Here is a 19209-nt window from a genome sequence, read left to right as displayed (position 1 = left end):
AAATACAGGTACATTAAAATGTGTTTGAATGAAAGTGATGACCTACATGAAGGACAATTGATACCAAACATCACTATCAAACTTTAACTGAATCAAGTAAATATAAAAACATGTTCCAGTAATACACGTTAGTACAATGGACTTGTAATCATTTGATCAATGTTAATTACATACAAAAGAAAACATGATACAGATAATGGTGTACAACTCAAAATACATATAGCAACAATATGATCAAATATCTATAAGTCAAGTATTTCTTTAAGTTATAAATAATCCAAATGGTGCAAAGGAAATATATATTGAATGTACATGATTACAGTATATGCTTGTTTCCATGTATGTATATACATTATATACAGGATGAGTTCCCCTATACTCATTCAAAAGAGAACATAAACAAGTATCTGTGGTTGTTACGACCAGGCCTAGGAGAAAACCTGATCACAACATCAAATAATGACACTCCCCTTCTCAACTCCCAAGAAAGCACCAGCAACAAGTCAAACAAAGCATTTTAACCAGTTTATTAAAATCAAGTACAAAATGTCTGCTGGCAGTCTTGCTGTGAGTGCTTTGAGGAAGTCCGCTGCAGCTGGGATGATCAGGCCTCTTATTCAGAGTCCTTCCTGTGCAGGACCAATCAGCTCCCAGGATCCACCCTAGACTCACCCACATAGGCCATGCACACCTGCAACCCATCTCACACGCAGACACATACACACAGGGAAGAAGCAGTCACAACCCTGGGGTCGTAACAGTGGTTCATTAAGTCACAACAGCTGGACAGTATGTTATCTAAACTGCTAAACTCTGTTAAGCACATGAAGTGCAGGTAACTTTGTCGGTAGGATACCAGTTACAAACGGGCTGGTTAGTGAACCACGCATGGTTCAACGTGCCAATGGATTCCGTCTTTGTGTATTTTTAGCTAAGGCTGGACCAGAGAATATTTGCTTCAAACAGATTGTTCTTGGTGAAATTTGCAGGAAGTGAGTAGCCATGGTGTATTTTATAGAATCTTTTATTCTATTTATTATTATTATTTATTGATTTAACCTATATGAGCTGCATCCCCTGATACTTTGTAAACAGTCTTCCCTGTCCTCTCATATCTGCTGTCTATATAAAAATAATAATACTACTTATAGTAATACTAGAAATGAAGGAGATTTTGTCCGTTTTTTCTAAAACACTCCTGCTGGAAACCATGCTACCATGGCTCATTTGTTTTGTTGCAATGGTAAGAAGTATTTTTGGGCCAGAGGGCATCACGTGACCAACCTACAGTAGCATTTGTAATTCCACTGGCACAAGAAAGTGGAGCAGCGGTAACGGGTACAATTACAGTGCATCATCAGAACTGTCCGAGTCACTGTCACAATCATCCGGCTTGTGCAAGAAGCCGGATGATTGTCAGACAAAAGTCGCAGGTAGCAGTCTCTAGCTTGCATCTTCTTCTCTCTGATGTTCTGCTGCTTTCTCAGGATGATGCTCTGCAGACCTTTCAACCCCTCTTCACTAAAGCCACATGGCCAATCTTACAGATAGAAAAAAATGAGATAAAACCTATATTAGTTTATCAGCAGTCATTGTTTTGTAATTTAATGACATACTTTTCACTGTCTCACTAGAAAGTAGACTGGACAACTCTTGCGAGGTCTTTGCACGAGTTGAAAGCCATTTCCAGTGGTGGTCCATCTCCAGAACAAGAATATTCTTCTTCTCCTCCAGTCTCCTTACTGCCATGATGATGTCAAACGCCTTTCTCTTTGTCCTTAGATCGACAGAGTCTCAAATGCATTTCTTTTTACAAAGATTTGAAGTGAATTCAATTTTATTCACAACATACATTATCTCAAGGCACTGTACATAGACAATATCATGAAGTTAGTTATATGTACTCTGTCAAAGAATGTCTAAAGTCCTGTAGGGTAACAGATCCTCATTTGAGGGTACTGGTTCTGTGTTTGTGTGTCATTATCAGTCCGATTTGTTCAAAGTAGTAGTGTACATACCACTGTGTGGTAGCTGCCATGGCCAAGCTGTCTCGCCAGACACAATGGTTTCCATGCAAAGACTTTCTGTGCTTGGAACTATTTTGTTGTATTTCTCCACAACAGAGGTCAGGATCCCCTTCTCCTCCCTGATTTTGCGGCGGATCCTGGCACGACCTTTGTTGCCGTCAGTATCTTTATAAAGACGCTGTGAGCGTCTCTTTATACTGGTCACCAGCACCTCGATTCTACTGGCCAAGGCATCCACATCATTTGTGCTTGTGTTTGTTGTTGCTGAGAAGACATAGATTGCACTTTCCTTTAAATAACTTACAAGTAAGCAACACTGTACTTGTCATTAATTTGTACTCATATTTGGAAATAAAAATGTACCAATAGGGTGTTATTTATTATTCTAAGACAATTAAGCTTCATATTATTATTCATGGATAAAAGTATTGCCAGTAATCATTTTCTCACCTTCTGCCCACTCTTTGACATCACTGACCCAGTCTTCCAAATGGCTCTCTGTCACTGCCAACTGAGCTTTCATGGACTCAACATTCTGTTGCTTGCTTTGTAGAGATTGTATGGTCTACATTGACACAATCAGAGATAACAATAAATAAGAAACACATGTTCAGCCCATGGCTTTAAATACTGCTAACACAGAATATTGAACATTTAAAGAAAAAAAGAAAAATACTGATGTCATTACCTTGTGATATCTGTGAGACAGTGAGGTGACCAAATTGTCGAACTTTTGCTGATTCCAGTGCATGGCCAAGAGAGTCAGCATGTCTGTGCGTCCTACAAACACAGAACATATATAATGTAACCATTATACCCATTTCTTATTATACATACCATCTAACTAGTGCAGTATGTGGTCATCTCACCAGCTTTTGACATGTGCTTTGTGGTCACTGCAATCCTAGAGAGGAAGGCATTGCACTGCTCAACCTCCTCGCCTAGTGTTAGGCCAGCCCCTTCCTGATATGCCCCACTCCATTTGACCTGGTTAAAATACAAAGAAAACACTGAAAACATGAGGACATTCATGTGCAGATTAAGTGATTCTGTTAAGTAAATCTTTACTTACCTCGCATTTGAAATCATGAGCTTTGGCATGAAATACAGACAGGAACGGCTTCATGCGGAGGAGGGGCTGGAGCTTTTTGGAGGTAGGGCCAATACTTGCAGGTCACATCCATACAGAAGAAAGTGATTTGCCTGCTGGCAAGCTTTTCTTGCAAATACAGGGGATAAGCAAACATTTCTCCCCTGTAATATTGAGAGCACGCAGCAGAACACCATGCCTACACACCACAAGCTCCAGTCCCTCCTCATCTACCTTGCTGGTGGATCTTTGGGAGGTCTCTCTAGCTGCTGACCACTCCCCTCCACAAACACCTCTTCCAGAGACCTAAAATGGTTGATGAAAATGGTCAAAAGACTCACCTATACAAACCCTTCAGTAGGAGGTTATTGTAGTGATGTGTATGTATATATATATATATATATATATATATATATATGTATATATATATATATATATATATATATACATAATTATAGTCTGCAGTTTTACATGTTTGGATGTCCTGTGTATGTGGTCCACAAATGTGGCAACGTCTTCATCCTTGACTATGAAGACGCCTTGAAAAATGGCCTGTTCCTCGGATCTAAATTAAACAAAGGTTCACAACAGCTTCCAAAATCTTACAGACTAACGTTGATTGGTGCATAATAAAGAGATTGCAAAAGGAATACAAAGCTCTTCTTGGCGAAGAGCCTCACAAAGAGACTGTGACATTGTGACGTCGACAGCTTGGGGCGTGGACATTCGTGTGCCATTCGTGGACGTGTCGTTTGCAAAGAACTGAATCCTTTGAACGAGTCATTGGCAACAAACCAGAGAATCAACTCCAATCAATTCCAATTCCGGAGTGAGTCAGGAGTTCAAAGAAGTAAAATGGCAGATGACAAGCCAGATCTGGAAAGCCTACAGCGGAGGCTATTGAATGCGCAGCGGGGCTTGACAACACGTTTTAATCGTCTCAAAGTTAACGCTGGTCACCTTGATGAACTGTCGAAAGAGGTGACAGGATTGAAGAGCGATTATGGTTTTTCGTCGATGCCAGCAATGAATATATTGAAGAACTGGGACAGATAGACCCAACGGACGATAACTGTGAACTGAGCAATGCCCTAGCAACAAGGGATGCCATTGTGCAAAGGTACCGTGAGACTATGGAAATGCTGTGGTTCAAGGATGCTGAGCCGGATATAAGCACCCTCGTGGCACGGTTCAATTCAGCTTTCGACCAGGCCGAGGTACTCGGCAGAAAAAGTGCACTACAGTGGTGTCAGCAAGAGGCCAGAAGGAAGGGACTGGATCAAGAACTCCACGAACTCAGAGACACGGTGTATGTTTGGAAAGACTATCGGCCATATGGTAAAGAAAAGTGGAGACTCCTTTTAACATTGGAAATTAAAAAGGAGGTACTGTTGGATGAGTGGGCATGCCGCCGGGATAACAAACGGGGAGGTGGGCTTACCCGACCAGTAACTTGTGCTAGTACCACCCCACTTGTTCACACCCACTCAGCTATCAGGCAGGGCACCATAGCTGGCACATGTCCCCCTCATCAACCTCCTCAACAGCCTCAACAACCTAATATTGGAACCACTGTCAGCTTTACTCAGCCTCCAACCCTCACCAGTATACCAAGGCCACCGAGGTTTCACACTGCTCCCACCAACACCAGCATGGGACAAAGGAGAACTGTGCCCACCAGCAACTTTGGTACAGTCACAGGGGGAGAAGACAGCTCTCAGTGGGCCCAACCCATAGCAAAGATCACACCGATAAGCTTGCCTAAGATTTCCGGGGGCAGGAAGGCTGATTGGGAGAGTATCCAGGTGCAAGCGGCTCCCACAGAGTCCTTTAAAGAAGAGCAGAAGAAACTGAAGGGTCAAGTGACAGAGTTACAGAAAGTAACGGAAGTCAATGTCAAGAAGGTAGAGGAGCAGAGTAAACTGAGGGCCGAGATGTCTGAGCTCAGCAGGGAGCTGAGCTCTGAAAAGACCCAAACCGATGAGCTGCAGGAGACCTTGGCGCAAAGTCAGGAGAATCTCACTGAGCTTCAGTCTGACTTCTACCAGAAAGAGTCAGAAGAAGAAGAGTCTACTCTGCATCAAGACCTCAAGGCACCAGAAGAAAGAAAGAAAAAGAAAGACCAATCGGCGCAAGAGTCCAGGTACAAGACGAGACTGTAGGAGTCATCACTCCCAACTCACTTCTGCTTGGCCGTGCTGGGCCTAGCGGGGACTCTCGAGGGTTCGAATACCTGACTTACCCCGTGGCGCGCCTGAGAGTGGTCCAGATCGAGGTCGACAAGTTCTGGAAGCGGTGGAGCCAGCTGGCGGGCCCGGGCCTCTTTGTTCGACAGAAGTGGCACGCACCCGCAAGGAACGTCACAGTGGGAGACTTAGTGTGGTTGGCTGACCAGAATGCACTGAGAGGCCAGTTTAGGCTCGGTCGAGTTGTGGAGGCCCATCCTGATGTGAAAGGCATAGTACAAGATGTGAAAGTGAGGACGTGCCAGAGTTGCCCGGTTTTCAGTGGACAAAGTGGGAAAGGCAAAGAGAAGGTGAACTGTCCCTCCACCATCCTTCACAGACATGTCAGAAGGCTGGTGGTTCTGTTACCAGTGGAGGAAGAGAAATAGATTCCCCACCACATGATGGTGTGTTTCAGAAAAAGGGATCAAGACCCCCCCCTGTGTTTCGGATAGAAAAAGGATCAAGACCCCCCCCCTCCGCCATCCTCCACGAGAGGGTGTGGTGTGTTTCGGAAAGAAAAAGGATCAAGAGCCCCCCTCCACCACCCTCCACGAGAGGCTGGTGGTGTGTTTCGGTAAAGGGTGCCACTGTGTCAGCAAGGACAATGTGTTCATGGACAGTGAAACCTTTATTTGTCATTTGTATCTGTTATTCATTCATATCGTGTGTAATACGTTCGTACCCAGCGATGTAGCCATTTAGAAAGGCAAATTTGTGGTTGTCGTGGCCTACTTGGATTTAGGAATCAGTAAGCCAAGTGGGAGGTGTAGAACTTTCTAGCAGGCAAAGCTATTTGTCTTTCATTTTATTTATCTGTTCATTGTTGTAACTGGTATCAAAGCACCGTTGCCTTTAAAGTGCCTCTAAGGTGCATCCACAAAGCCATGTTTTGTTATATATTGCCTTCTTATGCGCCTTTGTAAATCTATCTATCATCAGAACCTGTAAGACTTGTCGGTTTTACAACCTAACAAGATACTGTCTAACTAATTAACTTCAAACTAATAACTGTCTAACTACTAACTGACTGCTGCTTGATCGTGTATGTGGAATAAACCTTCAGAAAGACAGTCGAGTTGTGCCCGCCGTACTTGTTCTGGTTACCCTTTCCAGAAGGGAGCATTGAGCTGGAAAGACTCATATCTTAAACATATCTTGGAGTACCTAGATGCATTCTTGAACCGGTAATGCTTGCGATTTCCATCCACGGAAACTGCAAGCATATTTGGGGTGCACGCAGCACAGATGAAGGGCTCCTCTTTGCAGATGTTGCACAGCTTCCCACTCAAAAAAACTTTTTTGGAAGCTGTATGCAGAGATCTTCCCAGTCTATTTCAAAACAAGGAAATGGAGAGCCAATAATGTGGAATAAATGCATAACCAACAAACAAAGCTTTTCCAGCCCCAATACAAACAGATGAACTACACTATGGGATCAATAACTTTATTACTCACACGGCCAAAGCGGACATTGTCAAAAATGCCTGGCAGGACAATCCTGGTGCCACCATCTTCATTTCTTCAAATGAAAACAAAATCTGGGTTGCATAAACTGTAGCAGAGTGAAGTGTAGCAGGCCAGTAGTCACTGCGAATGAGGTCGTCCACTCCAGCAGTCCAAGTGGCTTTGCATGCCTCACAATTCAACTCAGGCATGCTGAGATCATGTCGCCCTAGAAAAAAGAAAAACATTTGCATTCACTGTTATGTAAAACTTAGCCATGTAATCAGGGTTGGCTTTCTTTTTACAATGTGCTATACATTATATTTCCTACAAAAGTGTCAATGACAAAACTTGTGGGAGTTGTTGAGTTGGAATAGATTTTTAAAAAAGATGATCTTTAAGCAGGATAAGATCAAAGTTCTTTATATCCTTACCATTCATTGTGACCACAGTAACATCGTTTCCTGGGTTGACCTTTAATAATTCTGGTCAGGCGTCTCCACAGGTACAAACCGTACTGTAAAAGATCACACAAGTGAATTAAGATCATTTCTATTGACATTGTAATATGACATTGAATTCTGGAATGACTGGAGCACAAACTTTACATGAGAAAATGAAAAAAAGACTTCATGGCCATGAAGTATGTTGCTGAAAAGGTACTCGAAAGATGTTGAATTGAATGTGTTTGACAGTAACACAACAGCACGTAGCACAATGGGAAAGGGCCTTATCCACAACAAGAGATGTTGGAGGTAATGGCTGGATGAATCCAGCAGTCATTGCATCCCTGTTGTGGAGGACATGTCTGACGTGCACGCTGACATCACAGTCAGCACAGAAGAAGGGCCGTGGTCGACAGTCACGACAACGGACAGCCGCTGGATTGCTCCCACACTGTTGGCACATGTGCTTTCCCAAATGTTCTTGTGCGGCTGCAGTGTTCACATGCCGGGGTCTCTCGTCCCTCCACCTCTCTGAAAAGAGAGTATTTCTTGTGCTCCAGTTGGAGGAAGCCTGAAGAGGAGCTCTTGAGGATGATGCTTCCTGTTCATTTCCTGAAGCATCACTCAGTGATTGCAGCAGATATTGGAGGAAATGATCTGTTCAGATAGTATAGGACATTCAAAAGCCTGGTGTTATTTACAGTATCAATGTGTCTTATATTGAGTGGCTGTTGAAGGTGTAACAGTTGTGTTAAGTATTCTGGCACATTTGTATTATTATTATTATACAACGGGTCATTTCTAACTCAGTGACAGATACAGATATAAGCTCAAACATAGGAACATAAATTCCATGAATCTGTGGGTTATTATATCTGTTCATGGATTTGTCCTTTGGTCTCTAAAATGTGATCAAATGATGTCAAATATGGATCATTGTTTTCCAAAGCCCAAGAGCTCGTCATTAATTCTCAAATCAAGTATCAAATATATAGAATATATTAAGTTTACTGTCATAGAGGAGGAAAATAACCTGAACATATTCACATTTAAGAAGCTGAAATCTGAGGATTCTTTTCTAGAAAAATCACTAAAAATGATTGATTGATTTATTTATTTATTATCAAAGCGTTTGGTATTTGATTGAATAGTTGAGAACTAATCAATAAATCAATCAGCTCTACAATGAACTACATAGCAACAGTCTCTGGAGCAAAGGCCACCTCACAGTTAGTGTCAGGAGCCATGGATGGAGGATCAGTCTTCTGACTGGGACCAGCTGTATCACAAAAAACAACAACTCAGTTCAACATTTATAACATTCAAATGTACTACTTGACCTGGGGCCAGTAGCACATTTTTAGCCTGGGTACTTGGCTGAAATGCACAACGCTCACTGTTTCCCTTTTTCAGAATTCCCGAGTGACCCAGGGGGCAGAGTGGGCGAATGAAAGGGGAACATGAATGTTCAGGAGAGTTGTCTTCAGCTGTACCATTTGACCCACTTTTTTGCCATCTTGCTTTCACCTACAGTTCTTCTACAGGGAATACACTTTGTATCTATGTGCTCCCATGTTTACACACTTTGGTTTTGAACATGTGCAGTGTTTTTGTATGTGCACACCATGCTGTGTTTACAGGCATAAACTTCCACGGAGTAACATCTGAAATCAGTGCAAACATGTCAGTATATCAGCCCCTAGTGTGTAAATGAAGCCTCAGAACTTCAACATAAGAGTCTGTTCTGTGTGTCATGTGAAGAGTGTTTTGAAGAGTATGTGTTTGTGCTGAAAGTTGTCCAGAATGTGTTGCCAATCAAACTCATCTATGTTACAACTGAACCTTGCCATCTGAATTTCAATGTTTGAATGAAAAAGTACAAATGTGTCAAATGTGCTCATCTGGAAATGGTGTTTATGATGGTGTTGACATTTATTACTTTTATTTGCAAAGTTAAGATACATACAATGGTCATTTACAGCTGATTGGAATACAATTGAAAGATAAATGAACAGTGTATCACTGTCTAGTGACTCATGTTTTAGGGATGAAAAATGGTGCAAATAGCAAGTGAAAAATGAATGTAAAGTCACAATTTCTGTGATTTTAGGCGTGGCCTGGAGCAGTGTTCTCCTCGCTGTCTGAGATAGAAATGAGACTGGAGGAGTGTGAAGTAGGTGGGGCTATTTATGTTACCCTATCATCTTTTTCTCTGACATTCAGTCACCTCCCAGTTCCTCTGTGAGACCTCAGTCTCCGCCCTCTCTCTTCCTTTCCTCAGCACAGACTCAAAACTTTGAGCAGGAGAAAACAGGATGATTAAAGCCGCTGTATGTAAGCTGCAAACATACAAGAGAGATTTGGTTAAAGACATTTAAATTAAACATATTTCAAAGACTTCAGATATATGCAAATATGTTGGTAGATGAGTTTAGATCTTTAGGCTGTTTCTCAATGAGATCAGGGATGTCATTTAAAAGTTTAGAGTAACAAATGTGGAGATTTAAACAGTATTGGAGAGATTAACAATGTATATGATATCAGATATTGTGTGGGGAGTAAACATCCTGACCTCAATGGGAGATACAGGATTAGAATGCATGGCCAAATGTGTGGAGTGAGGACATCCACATTACAGATCAACAAAAGAAAAGGCAAAAAGCAGAAAACAGAAAACAACAAAAGAAAAGAAATTGGAATTTGTAATAATATGTTTCTTAAAAGACAGGTTATGATCTAATATACAGGCCCAACATACACCCACCAGATAGACTTTCTCTGGGTCAGTATACTATTTGAATTCAAAGGTACTCAGGGTCGTTAGGTACCATACACTTGACCTTGGGAGGCTGATGTCCTGACTGCTAGACATTCATGAGGGGGCTAGTGAGTGGATGAGAGCATATGAAGAGAAAACAGTGGGAGACAATCTTGACACTTGGAGACCCCAGGTCTTGGAACAGCAGCAGTAGAGAACCTACTGCACTCCAGAGGGAAAGGCTGGAGTTGAATCCCATGGCAGATGAGACTAAGTTCAAGGCTTCTCAAGGGATGATGTGGAGAGCAGTACAATGTGAATCTCCCACTACAATAGACCAAGAGGTGCTGAAAAGATTTGGAGTTCCAAAAGAGCCTGTGACAAGAAAGCTGGCACAGTTACAGCTTTGGACATTGAACATAAATGCAAGATCGAAGACAAGTTCCAGTGATGAACAGTGATGTTGACAATGTCACTCACAGCAATGAACAATGACTTCAAGTGATGTGTGCTGTGGATGTGGTGAAACTGGAAGTTCACAAGCTGACCCTGGTTGAGTGCAACGTGGTTGTGGAGCTCAGCCTGGTCAAGGTGAAGGTGTTAGTACATTTGTGAGCATAATATTTCTATAAGGGGGGAACGTTTGAAAAGTGACCACCAAAAAGGCCAAATTTGGCTTCTGCCCAAAGTTCCATTCATCAATTGGGAAGAACTGTGTTATGAAAAAGTATACCATTATATTTTGTCTCTACTGGAGATGTATGTTGGTGTTTCATGATTTTCATTTCATTTTCATTATTAAACTATGATACAATCCAATGTGAACATCTATTGGTTCAGGAAAGTAGTGAGTTCACTATAAATCAATGATAAAAGATTATTGGATCTCAAAAGAGCAATTGATTGAAGTGTTAACTCCTATTGCAATATGTATGTTGTTCCCCTGCACAACAGTGTGTGAAGTATGATGGTGGAGTGATAAATTAGCATGTTGGAATTAAGTTCAATGTGACTTATCGTTGATTCATCTAGTTTAGGATTGGCACAGTTAAAATCTGTGCGAGGGGGGAATGATGGAAATACATTTTGGAACAGTTTTGGAACGATAACATAAATTTGTATGCAGAGTAGTTTAATACTACACTGAGAATCTCATTCCCAGATGGACGGTTTGGATATTTAATGATGAACCATGTAGGCATTAGAAATAATAAAGCAATACATAGTGATAGTGTTGAACCATTTTGGTCATTGGATTAAAGTAGTACCATCGGACGACCTTGGAGCAGAAACGGTTGATGAAAGATGTTTTTGGAATTTGAAAAAATCATTTGAATTGACTATTGGATTTGAACTGAATTTGAATTGAATATTATTTAAACTAAATGTAATCCCAGTTGGGAATTAGGTCAATTGGACCTTCTAAATTGACCATATGTGTGAGTATGAGAGTGAATTGTTGTTTGTCTATATGTGATCCTGCGATGGACTGACTGTCCAGAGTGTGCCTATTGCCTTATGTCTGAGATTAGCAGACAGCATTCACAGCATCTCTGCAATCGTCATATGGAGAATGGAGCAGTAGAAAATCAATGGATGGATTTTCCATATTTCAATATTTGTGTATTTGTATTTGACATGTTTGACAACGTAGTTTGATTAAAGTATTTCTAGTTTTCCTTTCAATTCCTTAAAGTGTTTTTCTTTTCGTTTTTTGAGCTTACTTGAAATACTAATAACTTTCCCCCTTACGGCCGTTTTTAATGCATCCCATACTATCATTGGATTAGTTTCCTGATTATTGTTATCTCGCAAATAGTTTTGACTTTCTAGTTTTATTTGTTCCACCAATGATTTGTTGTTAAGCAATCCTTTGTTCATTCTCCGTAAGGTTTCTTGATTTTGAAATAAACTGCTTTGTGGTCCGACACATCTCTTTGGTAAGGATGAAGATATCAAACAGCTCACTTTGATCCCAAGTATTTTGAATGAACTTTGCAGTTGGATGTTTGCTCCTTTTCCTGCTGTTTGTATCAAGGTCTATGTTCATGATCACATTCAGATATATATCCCCTCACATTCTTGACAAATGAGGTCAAATAAGGATTTAAAAAGGTTTTTATTACTCTCAGGTGGAGCATAAATGTTTACCAAAGTAATATTCCACTGGTCAATTCTACCTTCTTGATCTATTATTTCTTTATGGTATTCAAATGTGATCGTGTTCGATATTAAAATAGCAACTCCTCTTTTCCTTGAGTTGGAGTGGGAGCTGTAGAATTCATTTTTAAACCCAAATCATTGAAGTTTTTCCTGTCCTGTCTGTGAGAGGTGGGTCTCTTTCAAGAAATTGATTTGTGTTTTTCCTTTTTTCCTTTATTCATCATTTTTGTCATCTTTTGACTGGATTTCCCAATCCGTTCACATTTAATGACATGAGCTTTATGATTCTTGTACTCTGCATTTTTAAACTGGAATGGTTTATTATTACAATAGCTCCCCCTCAGGCCACAAAAAAGAAAACAGAATAATAACAAACTCAAGGACAAAAACGAGCTCCAAAAAGAGATGTCAACCACTCTTAACTTATGTTGACATTCTTCACACTTTATGGGGGTAGTCCCTTATACTAGGCACTCGTGATAAGTAACTGTCCCTTTAGTCCAACATTTTAATATTATTAAACCCTGTTTAGCAAAACACACTTGAACATGTCTTATTAAACTAAACTAAACTAAACTAAACTAGACTTCTTATTGCAAACTTGACTGAACCTTTGCCATTTACTGCTTGTCATGTACTTAAAGGAATACTCCACCCATTTGCATGTGGCCTTGTATTCTAGAATAGCCGTCGTATTTTCTTTACAAATTTGCCTCCCTCCCTCAGTTTTCTACTGTGTTGTAAAAAATCAGTTTTTCCCTTTCCAATTTTGCCCTCCGTCGTTTGAGGTTTGAAAACTACAACACCAGTTCCGCACTTTTTAGACTCACCCATAGGGGGACGAGACTTCATTCCCAGAATGTAAACACGGTGTCCGCCATCTTTGCTAGCAGTTACGCTAACCGGCTCTTGCTGTGTAGAGTAACGACAATGACCGAATGTAGTTTTCAAACTGACGAGGAGTTCTTAACCTTACTTGAGAAAAGGCGGAAATCAACTGACACAGATGAAGTGAAAGAACTGTCTCAGCAGATCAACCTTGCGAGTGAACAAAGGAACACTGAGGAGGAGTTTCAGCTAGCCAAAAAATACTGCACACTCTCAAAATCTAGACAACAGACCATACAGCAGGAGAAACTGGAAGAGCACTTTGCACAACATCTGGGAAAGAGAGAATTTACCATGCAACCAGAGCTGATTGAACCTGAACGCTTCCCTCACATCATCCCCCCGGTGGACCAAGATACTATGAATGAAAGTCCACCAGAGGAAACCGAGATAGAGGAATGTATGTCTAAATTCAAGAATGGCAGATGCAAGGGAACTGATAAAAAATTCAGCGAACAACTCAAGTACTCCTACTCAAAATAGCTCCTCCTTTTTCTGGCAATGTTGATGGGAATGATATGGGAATCTCTTAAGATCCCTGCTGGCTGGCTACTCTCCTCGATCACGTGCCTCCACAAGAAAGGCCTTAGATCCTTAGCCGCAAACCACCGTGGTCTGTCCATCATAGCAACACTGACGAAGCTTCTCTCCATGATTATTATAGAAAGAGTAAGATCAGTATATGAACGCATTATACTACCCACCCAGTTTGGATTCAGAAAGAACCGATCCACATGTGATGCAATCAGTGTTGTTCGACACATACTGGAGAAAGAACGGAAGCCACTCTTTGTCTGCTTCATCGACCTTAAGGCGGCCTATGACTGGGTCCCACGTGACGCACTCTTCCGTGCTCTAGAGATTCGCCTCAAATGTCCAAAAATGATACCCATATTAAAGACGCTGTACACTGGTACTATGGCCTGTATAAAAGGTGATAAACACTATTTCAACACTTATGTAGGATGTCGCCAAGGTGCACTTGAGAGCCCATCCATATTCAATTTGTACATGGATTTTGTCATGAGATGTGCCAATCATGAGATCAGGAGCCAATTTCCAGAGGCAGGAGCACGTGTCGAATTTGTCATACCAAATGAAGTGTCCCCCAGAGGACTCCGTACCGAAACATCACATGGGGTGTTCAGAATCCTGGAGCTCATGTACGCGGATGATGTGGTCGTGATGTGGTTCTCTAACCCCAAAAAACTTTTCTCTATCTTCTCTAACCTCCTCGATCCCCCCACCCCCCCTCCTCCTTCCTCCCTTCTACCAATTCACTTTGTCAACTACTTCACAAAAAAGGTAGATGACATTCGCTCTTCTTTCTCAACCCCACCTCCTGTTCTCACCACTCTACCAACCACACATTCAGCTCCTTCTCTATCCTCTTTCTCCCCTCTATCTCAGGATCAAGTTCTTTCCCTAATAACCTCTGCCCGCCCCACCTCCTGCCCCCTTGACCCTATCCCCTCTCACCTTCTTCAGTCAATTGCTTCTGATCTTCTTCCTTTCCTCACCCACCTCATTAACACATCTCTGTCATCTGGTTGCTTTCCGGACTCTCTTAAAGAGGCCAGAGTGACCCCCCTCCTTAAAAAACCCACCCTTGACCCGTCTGAAGTAAATAACTACAGACCTGTCTCTCTTCTTCCTTTTCTCTCCAAAACTCTGGAGCGCGCTATCTTTAATCAACTCTCCTCCTACCTTCGCCGGAACAACCTTCTTGATCCTCTTCAGTCTGGTTTTAAAGCAGGTCACTCGAGCGAAACTGCACTTCTTGCTGTCACTGAGCAACTCCACACTGCCAGGGCTGCCTCTCTCTCCTCTGTGCTCATCCTCTTGGACCTTTCTGCAGCGTTTGACACAGTAAACCACCAGATCCTTACTTCCTTCCTTCAAGAACTAGGTGTCTCAGGCTCTGCACTTACCCTACTCTCGTCCTATCTTCAAAACCGAACATACAGAGTAACCTGGAGAGGATCTGTGTTGGAACCCTGTCCTCTAGCTACTGGGGTCCCTCAGGGTTCTGTCTTGGGCTCTCTCCTCTTCTCTCTATACACCAACTCTCTTGGTTCGGTTATTCGCTCTCATGGTTTTTCCTATCACAGCTACGCCGATGACACCCAACTCATTCTCTCTTTTCCCAGCTCCGACACACATGTAGCAGAACGGATCTCTGCTTGTCTGACTGACATCTCTTGGTGGATGTCTGACCATCACCTGAAACTCAATCTCGACAAGACCGAGTTTGTTTTTCTCCCAGGAAAGGGCTCTCCCACCACAGACCTAACCATCACCCTCGACAACTCTGTGGTAACTCCTTCCCAATACCGCAAGGAACCTGGATGTGACACTTGATGACCATCTCTCCCTCACTGCCAACATTGCTGCAACAGCTAGATCTTGCAGATACATGTATCTGCAAGATCTGTGCAACATGTTGCACAACATCCGAAGGATACGGCCTCTTCTAACCCAGAAGGCGGCACAGGTTCTGGTCCAGGCTCTTGTCATCTCACGCTTGGATTACTGCAACTCCCTCCTGGCTGGTCTCCCTGCATTTGCCATATGACCTCTGCAACTCATCCAGAATGCAGCAGCTCGACTGGTCTTCAACTTACCAAAATTCTCCCACACTACACTGCTCCTCTGCTCCCTTCACTGGCTTCCTGTTGCTGCTCGCATCCACTTCAAGACTCTAGTGCTTGCGTTCCATGCTACAAACGGATCCGGTCCAGCCTACATCCAGGACATGATCAAAACCTACACCCCAGCCCACCCACTCAGCTCTGCATCGGCAAACCGGCTCGCTGCCCCCTCACTGAGAGGATCGCAGAGGCACTCGCAGAACTCGAGACTGTTCACTGTCCTCGCTCCCAAATGGTGGCACGATCTCCCCATCGACATCCGGACAGCTGAAAGCCTCCACATCTTCCGACGGCGACTAAAAACACATTTCTTCCGACTCTACCTCGACTAAGACGACAAAAAAAAAAAAAAAAATTGTATTGCACTTATGACTAGCACTTCATAGTTTGTTCTACTTGAAGCTCTTACTTACTTCTAGCTCTTATTTGTACCCAAATGTTTAAATGCACTTTTGTAAGTCGCTTTGGATAAAAGCGTCTGCTAAATGACATGTAATGTAATGTAATGTAATGTGTTTTCCCAGAGCTATGTATGAAAATCCTGATTGCGTGTGTACGGTCCCTACTACTGTATAGTGTACAGGCATGGGAACTTTCTAGCAACAAGCTCCAGAAGTTGAATACTGTGTGGAATGGTTTCCTACGTAAGATGATAGCTGGCGGCTATGCACGCAAGAATGTTCCTCCCCAAAACCTAAGAAAAAAGGGGACCGACCCAGCAACCCTTGTCGATGGCGAAATAGATTGGGCGTTTAAGATCTCGAACAGTAAGCTGTATGCACTGACCCAATCCCAACCAATTAAAAACTTCTGCCATGTACAGTCCTTGAGATACGTAGCCCATATATGCCGAATGCCGAATGATGCAATTCAGAAGAAAGTATTGTTTGACAAACGGAGGTCGTGGAGAAAAATAGAAGAAACACATGGGGTCAGCAAACAACAGGCCCTTAAGACAATGATGATCAAGAAAAACTTCGAGCGGATGTTGGAGATCAGGTTTCCGCCGCTCTCCAAGCAGCCGCGCCCTAGGGCCGATCGCGTGCCAGATGGGAAACACTGATGATGATGATGATATGGCTGCAAGGGAAAATACCTACATTTCTTTAAAAACAAGAATGCTTTCTGGCCCATTCCTTCATATTGAACCTCGTCAGGTTCACAACAACATTTATAACAACTATTACAATTGAATTTTTTCTCCTTCAATTTTAGTGTATTTTTATTTTAACGTTGTTTTTTTTTCATTTCATTTATTTTACCGGTCTTTCCATTTCTTTTTCTTATGAGTCCCTGACTCTTTCCTATGAGTCCCTGACCCTGACGGCTTTTTGTTTTCTCAGCCCTGAGGGATTAGTTTAAACCTTGTCCTTCCAAAGACAGTTTACTTTTACGTCCCTGCCCTAAATCTAAGAGAGTCCTGCTCTCCCAAGTCCAAATGGTTGTTTCTTACCCTTTTGATGATTTGAGTCCCTGACTCCGTCTCCCCTCCATGGTTAGCCCCGTCACTGTCCCGCTCTTCAGGGGACCTGGCATCCCTGACCAAACGGAGCTTTAAGAGCCCTGTGGTGGAGGTCTTTTTAAGAGGATTTTGTTCCCCTCCGCCTTGCAAGGTCTTCAGGTCCGCTGATGTGAAGAGAGAGACAGATATTGGGGCCCCACGTTGGGCACCAAACGTTTTGTTAAAATAATTCTGCAATCATTTAGAACTGGAGGAAGGAGATGGGAGTCAGCTCAAAATCCAAACAAGGGTTTAATCTTGTACAAGAGGAGCATTCACAAAGCAACACACAGGCCTGTTACAAAGTGAAGACTCACTGTCTTGGAAGAAACACATGGTATTTATCTGTCTCTGATGGTATGTTATCACCCTGCCATTCTGTACTTAAAGGAATCACTCACATTGTAGCAAGTGATAACATTGAGTATTACATGTGTCCTAAAACAGTACAAAGGGTTACAGGTCACAAGTCACATCAAACAGTTCCATTGAACATTTCTCTTCATGAAGTACATGAAGTACATCATTTCCATCACACTATGTCCAGATCCAGACTTGATTACTAAGGAAATAACTTCCTTTGACACTAAATGACACTCTGCCGCAGATTCAGACTCCTTTTTTCACCATATCAAAGATCTTATCCTCTCTACAGATGAGGAGTTTGCCAAGTTCTGTGAAGCTGATATTAATATTTTTGAGCTTGTCTTTAAATAAATCTCCTGGCTGTGATGGCCTTACACCTCATTTGTTGGGACTTACTCAAAAACTTCAATATTTTGGATAATCTTCGACCCATCACGTTATTAAACACTGATTATAAGATTGTAACGCTTGTGCATGCCAATAGATTCAAAAGTAACCTAGACAAAATTATAAGTGACTCCCAATCTGGATTTATGAAAGATGGATCCATTCACAACAACATCCGTTTGGTGATCCATATCCTAGATTATAATCCTTTAGTAGAAGACGACGGCTTCATTTTGTTTCTTGACTTTTATAAAGCTTTTTATACTCAATTGAGCATCACTTTATCTTTCAGTGCTTCAAACTTTTAGGCTTTGGGAATAAATTTCAAGCCACTACTGAGTCTCTTTATGATAATGCAAACAGCTCTATTTGGTTACCGGGAGGTACATCACCGAGATCTGCTATCAAACGTGGGGTCAAACAAAGCTGCCCTGTCTCTCCGCTTCTCTTTATCATTGCCACAGAAATGCTCTCTATTTTTATGAAAAATTCACACATTGCTCCTTTAAATGTTCTTGGGATACCTGTTGTTGTTGTTAGCCAGCGCGCAGACGATACGCCCGTCTCTGTGAAACTGAGGTCCCCAAGATAATGCGACGCCTCGAGGCTGAAACTTGATTTGAACAAATTCATCAGAGTGATTTAACAGAAGCAGAAACAGAAAACATTCCTATCAAATCAGCTGTTCAATACTTAGGGATACATGTATCTATGTGTGGAGTGTAATAACTCAATCAGTCAAACTAAACTGAACTCCTGGTTATTGAGAGACATCAGTTTACTAGGTGGAGTCTTTCTTACTAAGATTGAAAGCATATGGAGATGTTTCTATCCAGCGTATTCTTTGGCCTTCCCTAACAGAGCCATTCAGAAGGTCAACCAAATTCATTTGGATTATATTTGGAAGAAAAAGATGCACTTTATTAAGAGAATACACAGATTTTATCAATGGAACACTGAACATGAACGGGTTCAAATCCTTCCTTCACAATAAGAGCTTCTGGTATCATATGGAGGCACTTTTTATTAAAGTGTGATTTGAATATTCAGAAACGTCCTGTTAAATGATCCCTGTTTCACCAGCAAGTCCTTTTATATTGGAAACTTTTGTACAATCATAATTTCACCCCTCGTAACAAACAGATACATTACAATTAAAAACAAGTCGCTGTATAACAAGAACTGCATGGATAAAGGTATTTGCTCTTTAATTCATTTAGTGTGTGATGACGCATGAACAGTTTTGCCTTAAATATGATCT

The 19209-nt window shown here is 41.9% G+C and overlaps 1 protein-coding gene across 2 annotated transcripts; it reads right to left on the bottom strand.

Moving 5' to 3' along the window:
* Window positions 1-1728: 1728 nt before the first annotated feature.
* Window positions 1729-3156, bottom strand: LOC122764195. Of its 2 annotated transcripts, none has more exons than XM_044018508.1 (6): window positions 3100-3156; window positions 2897-3014; window positions 2716-2807; window positions 2478-2592; window positions 2019-2291; window positions 1729-1777 (listed from the first exon to the last, which is right to left on the bottom strand). In XM_044018508.1, the coding sequence occupies exons 1-6, from the start codon at window positions 3151-3153 to the stop codon at window positions 1740-1742; spliced, it is 690 nt and encodes a 229-aa protein (XP_043874443.1). In that variant the 5' UTR covers window positions 3154-3156; the 3' UTR covers window positions 1729-1739. The 2 variants fall into 2 exon arrangements, with proteins under 2 accessions (XP_043874443.1, XP_043874442.1); XM_044018507.1 differs by having other exon boundaries at window positions 1732-1979; window positions 2015-2291.
* Between the last annotated feature and the right edge of the window lie 16053 nt (window positions 3157-19209).

The sequence above is a fragment of the Solea senegalensis genome, unplaced genomic scaffold (assembly GCF_019176455.1).
Source record: "Solea senegalensis isolate Sse05_10M unplaced genomic scaffold, IFAPA_SoseM_1 scf7180000017312, whole genome shotgun sequence".
NCBI classification, from domain to species: domain Eukaryota; kingdom Metazoa; phylum Chordata; class Actinopteri; order Pleuronectiformes; family Soleidae; genus Solea; species Solea senegalensis.
The sequence above is the reverse complement of the archived record's forward strand: the minus strand, read 5'-3'. Positions and strand labels throughout refer to the sequence as shown.

Excerpts from the sequence above, each read along its gene's own strand:
- LOC122764195 (XM_044018508.1), bottom strand. The coding sequence starts at position 3,153 with ATGAAGCCGTTCCTGTCTGTATTTCATGCCAAAGCTCATGATTTCAAA. Across the intron at positions 2,593-2,715 it reads TGTCTCACAGATATCACAAG|ACCATACAATCTCTACAAAG; the intron begins GTAATGACATCA and ends GTGTCAATGTAG. Across the intron at positions 2,292-2,477 it reads TGTCAAAGAGTGGGCAGAAG|CAACAACAAACACAAGCACA; the intron begins GTGAGAAAATGA and ends ATGTCTTCTCAG.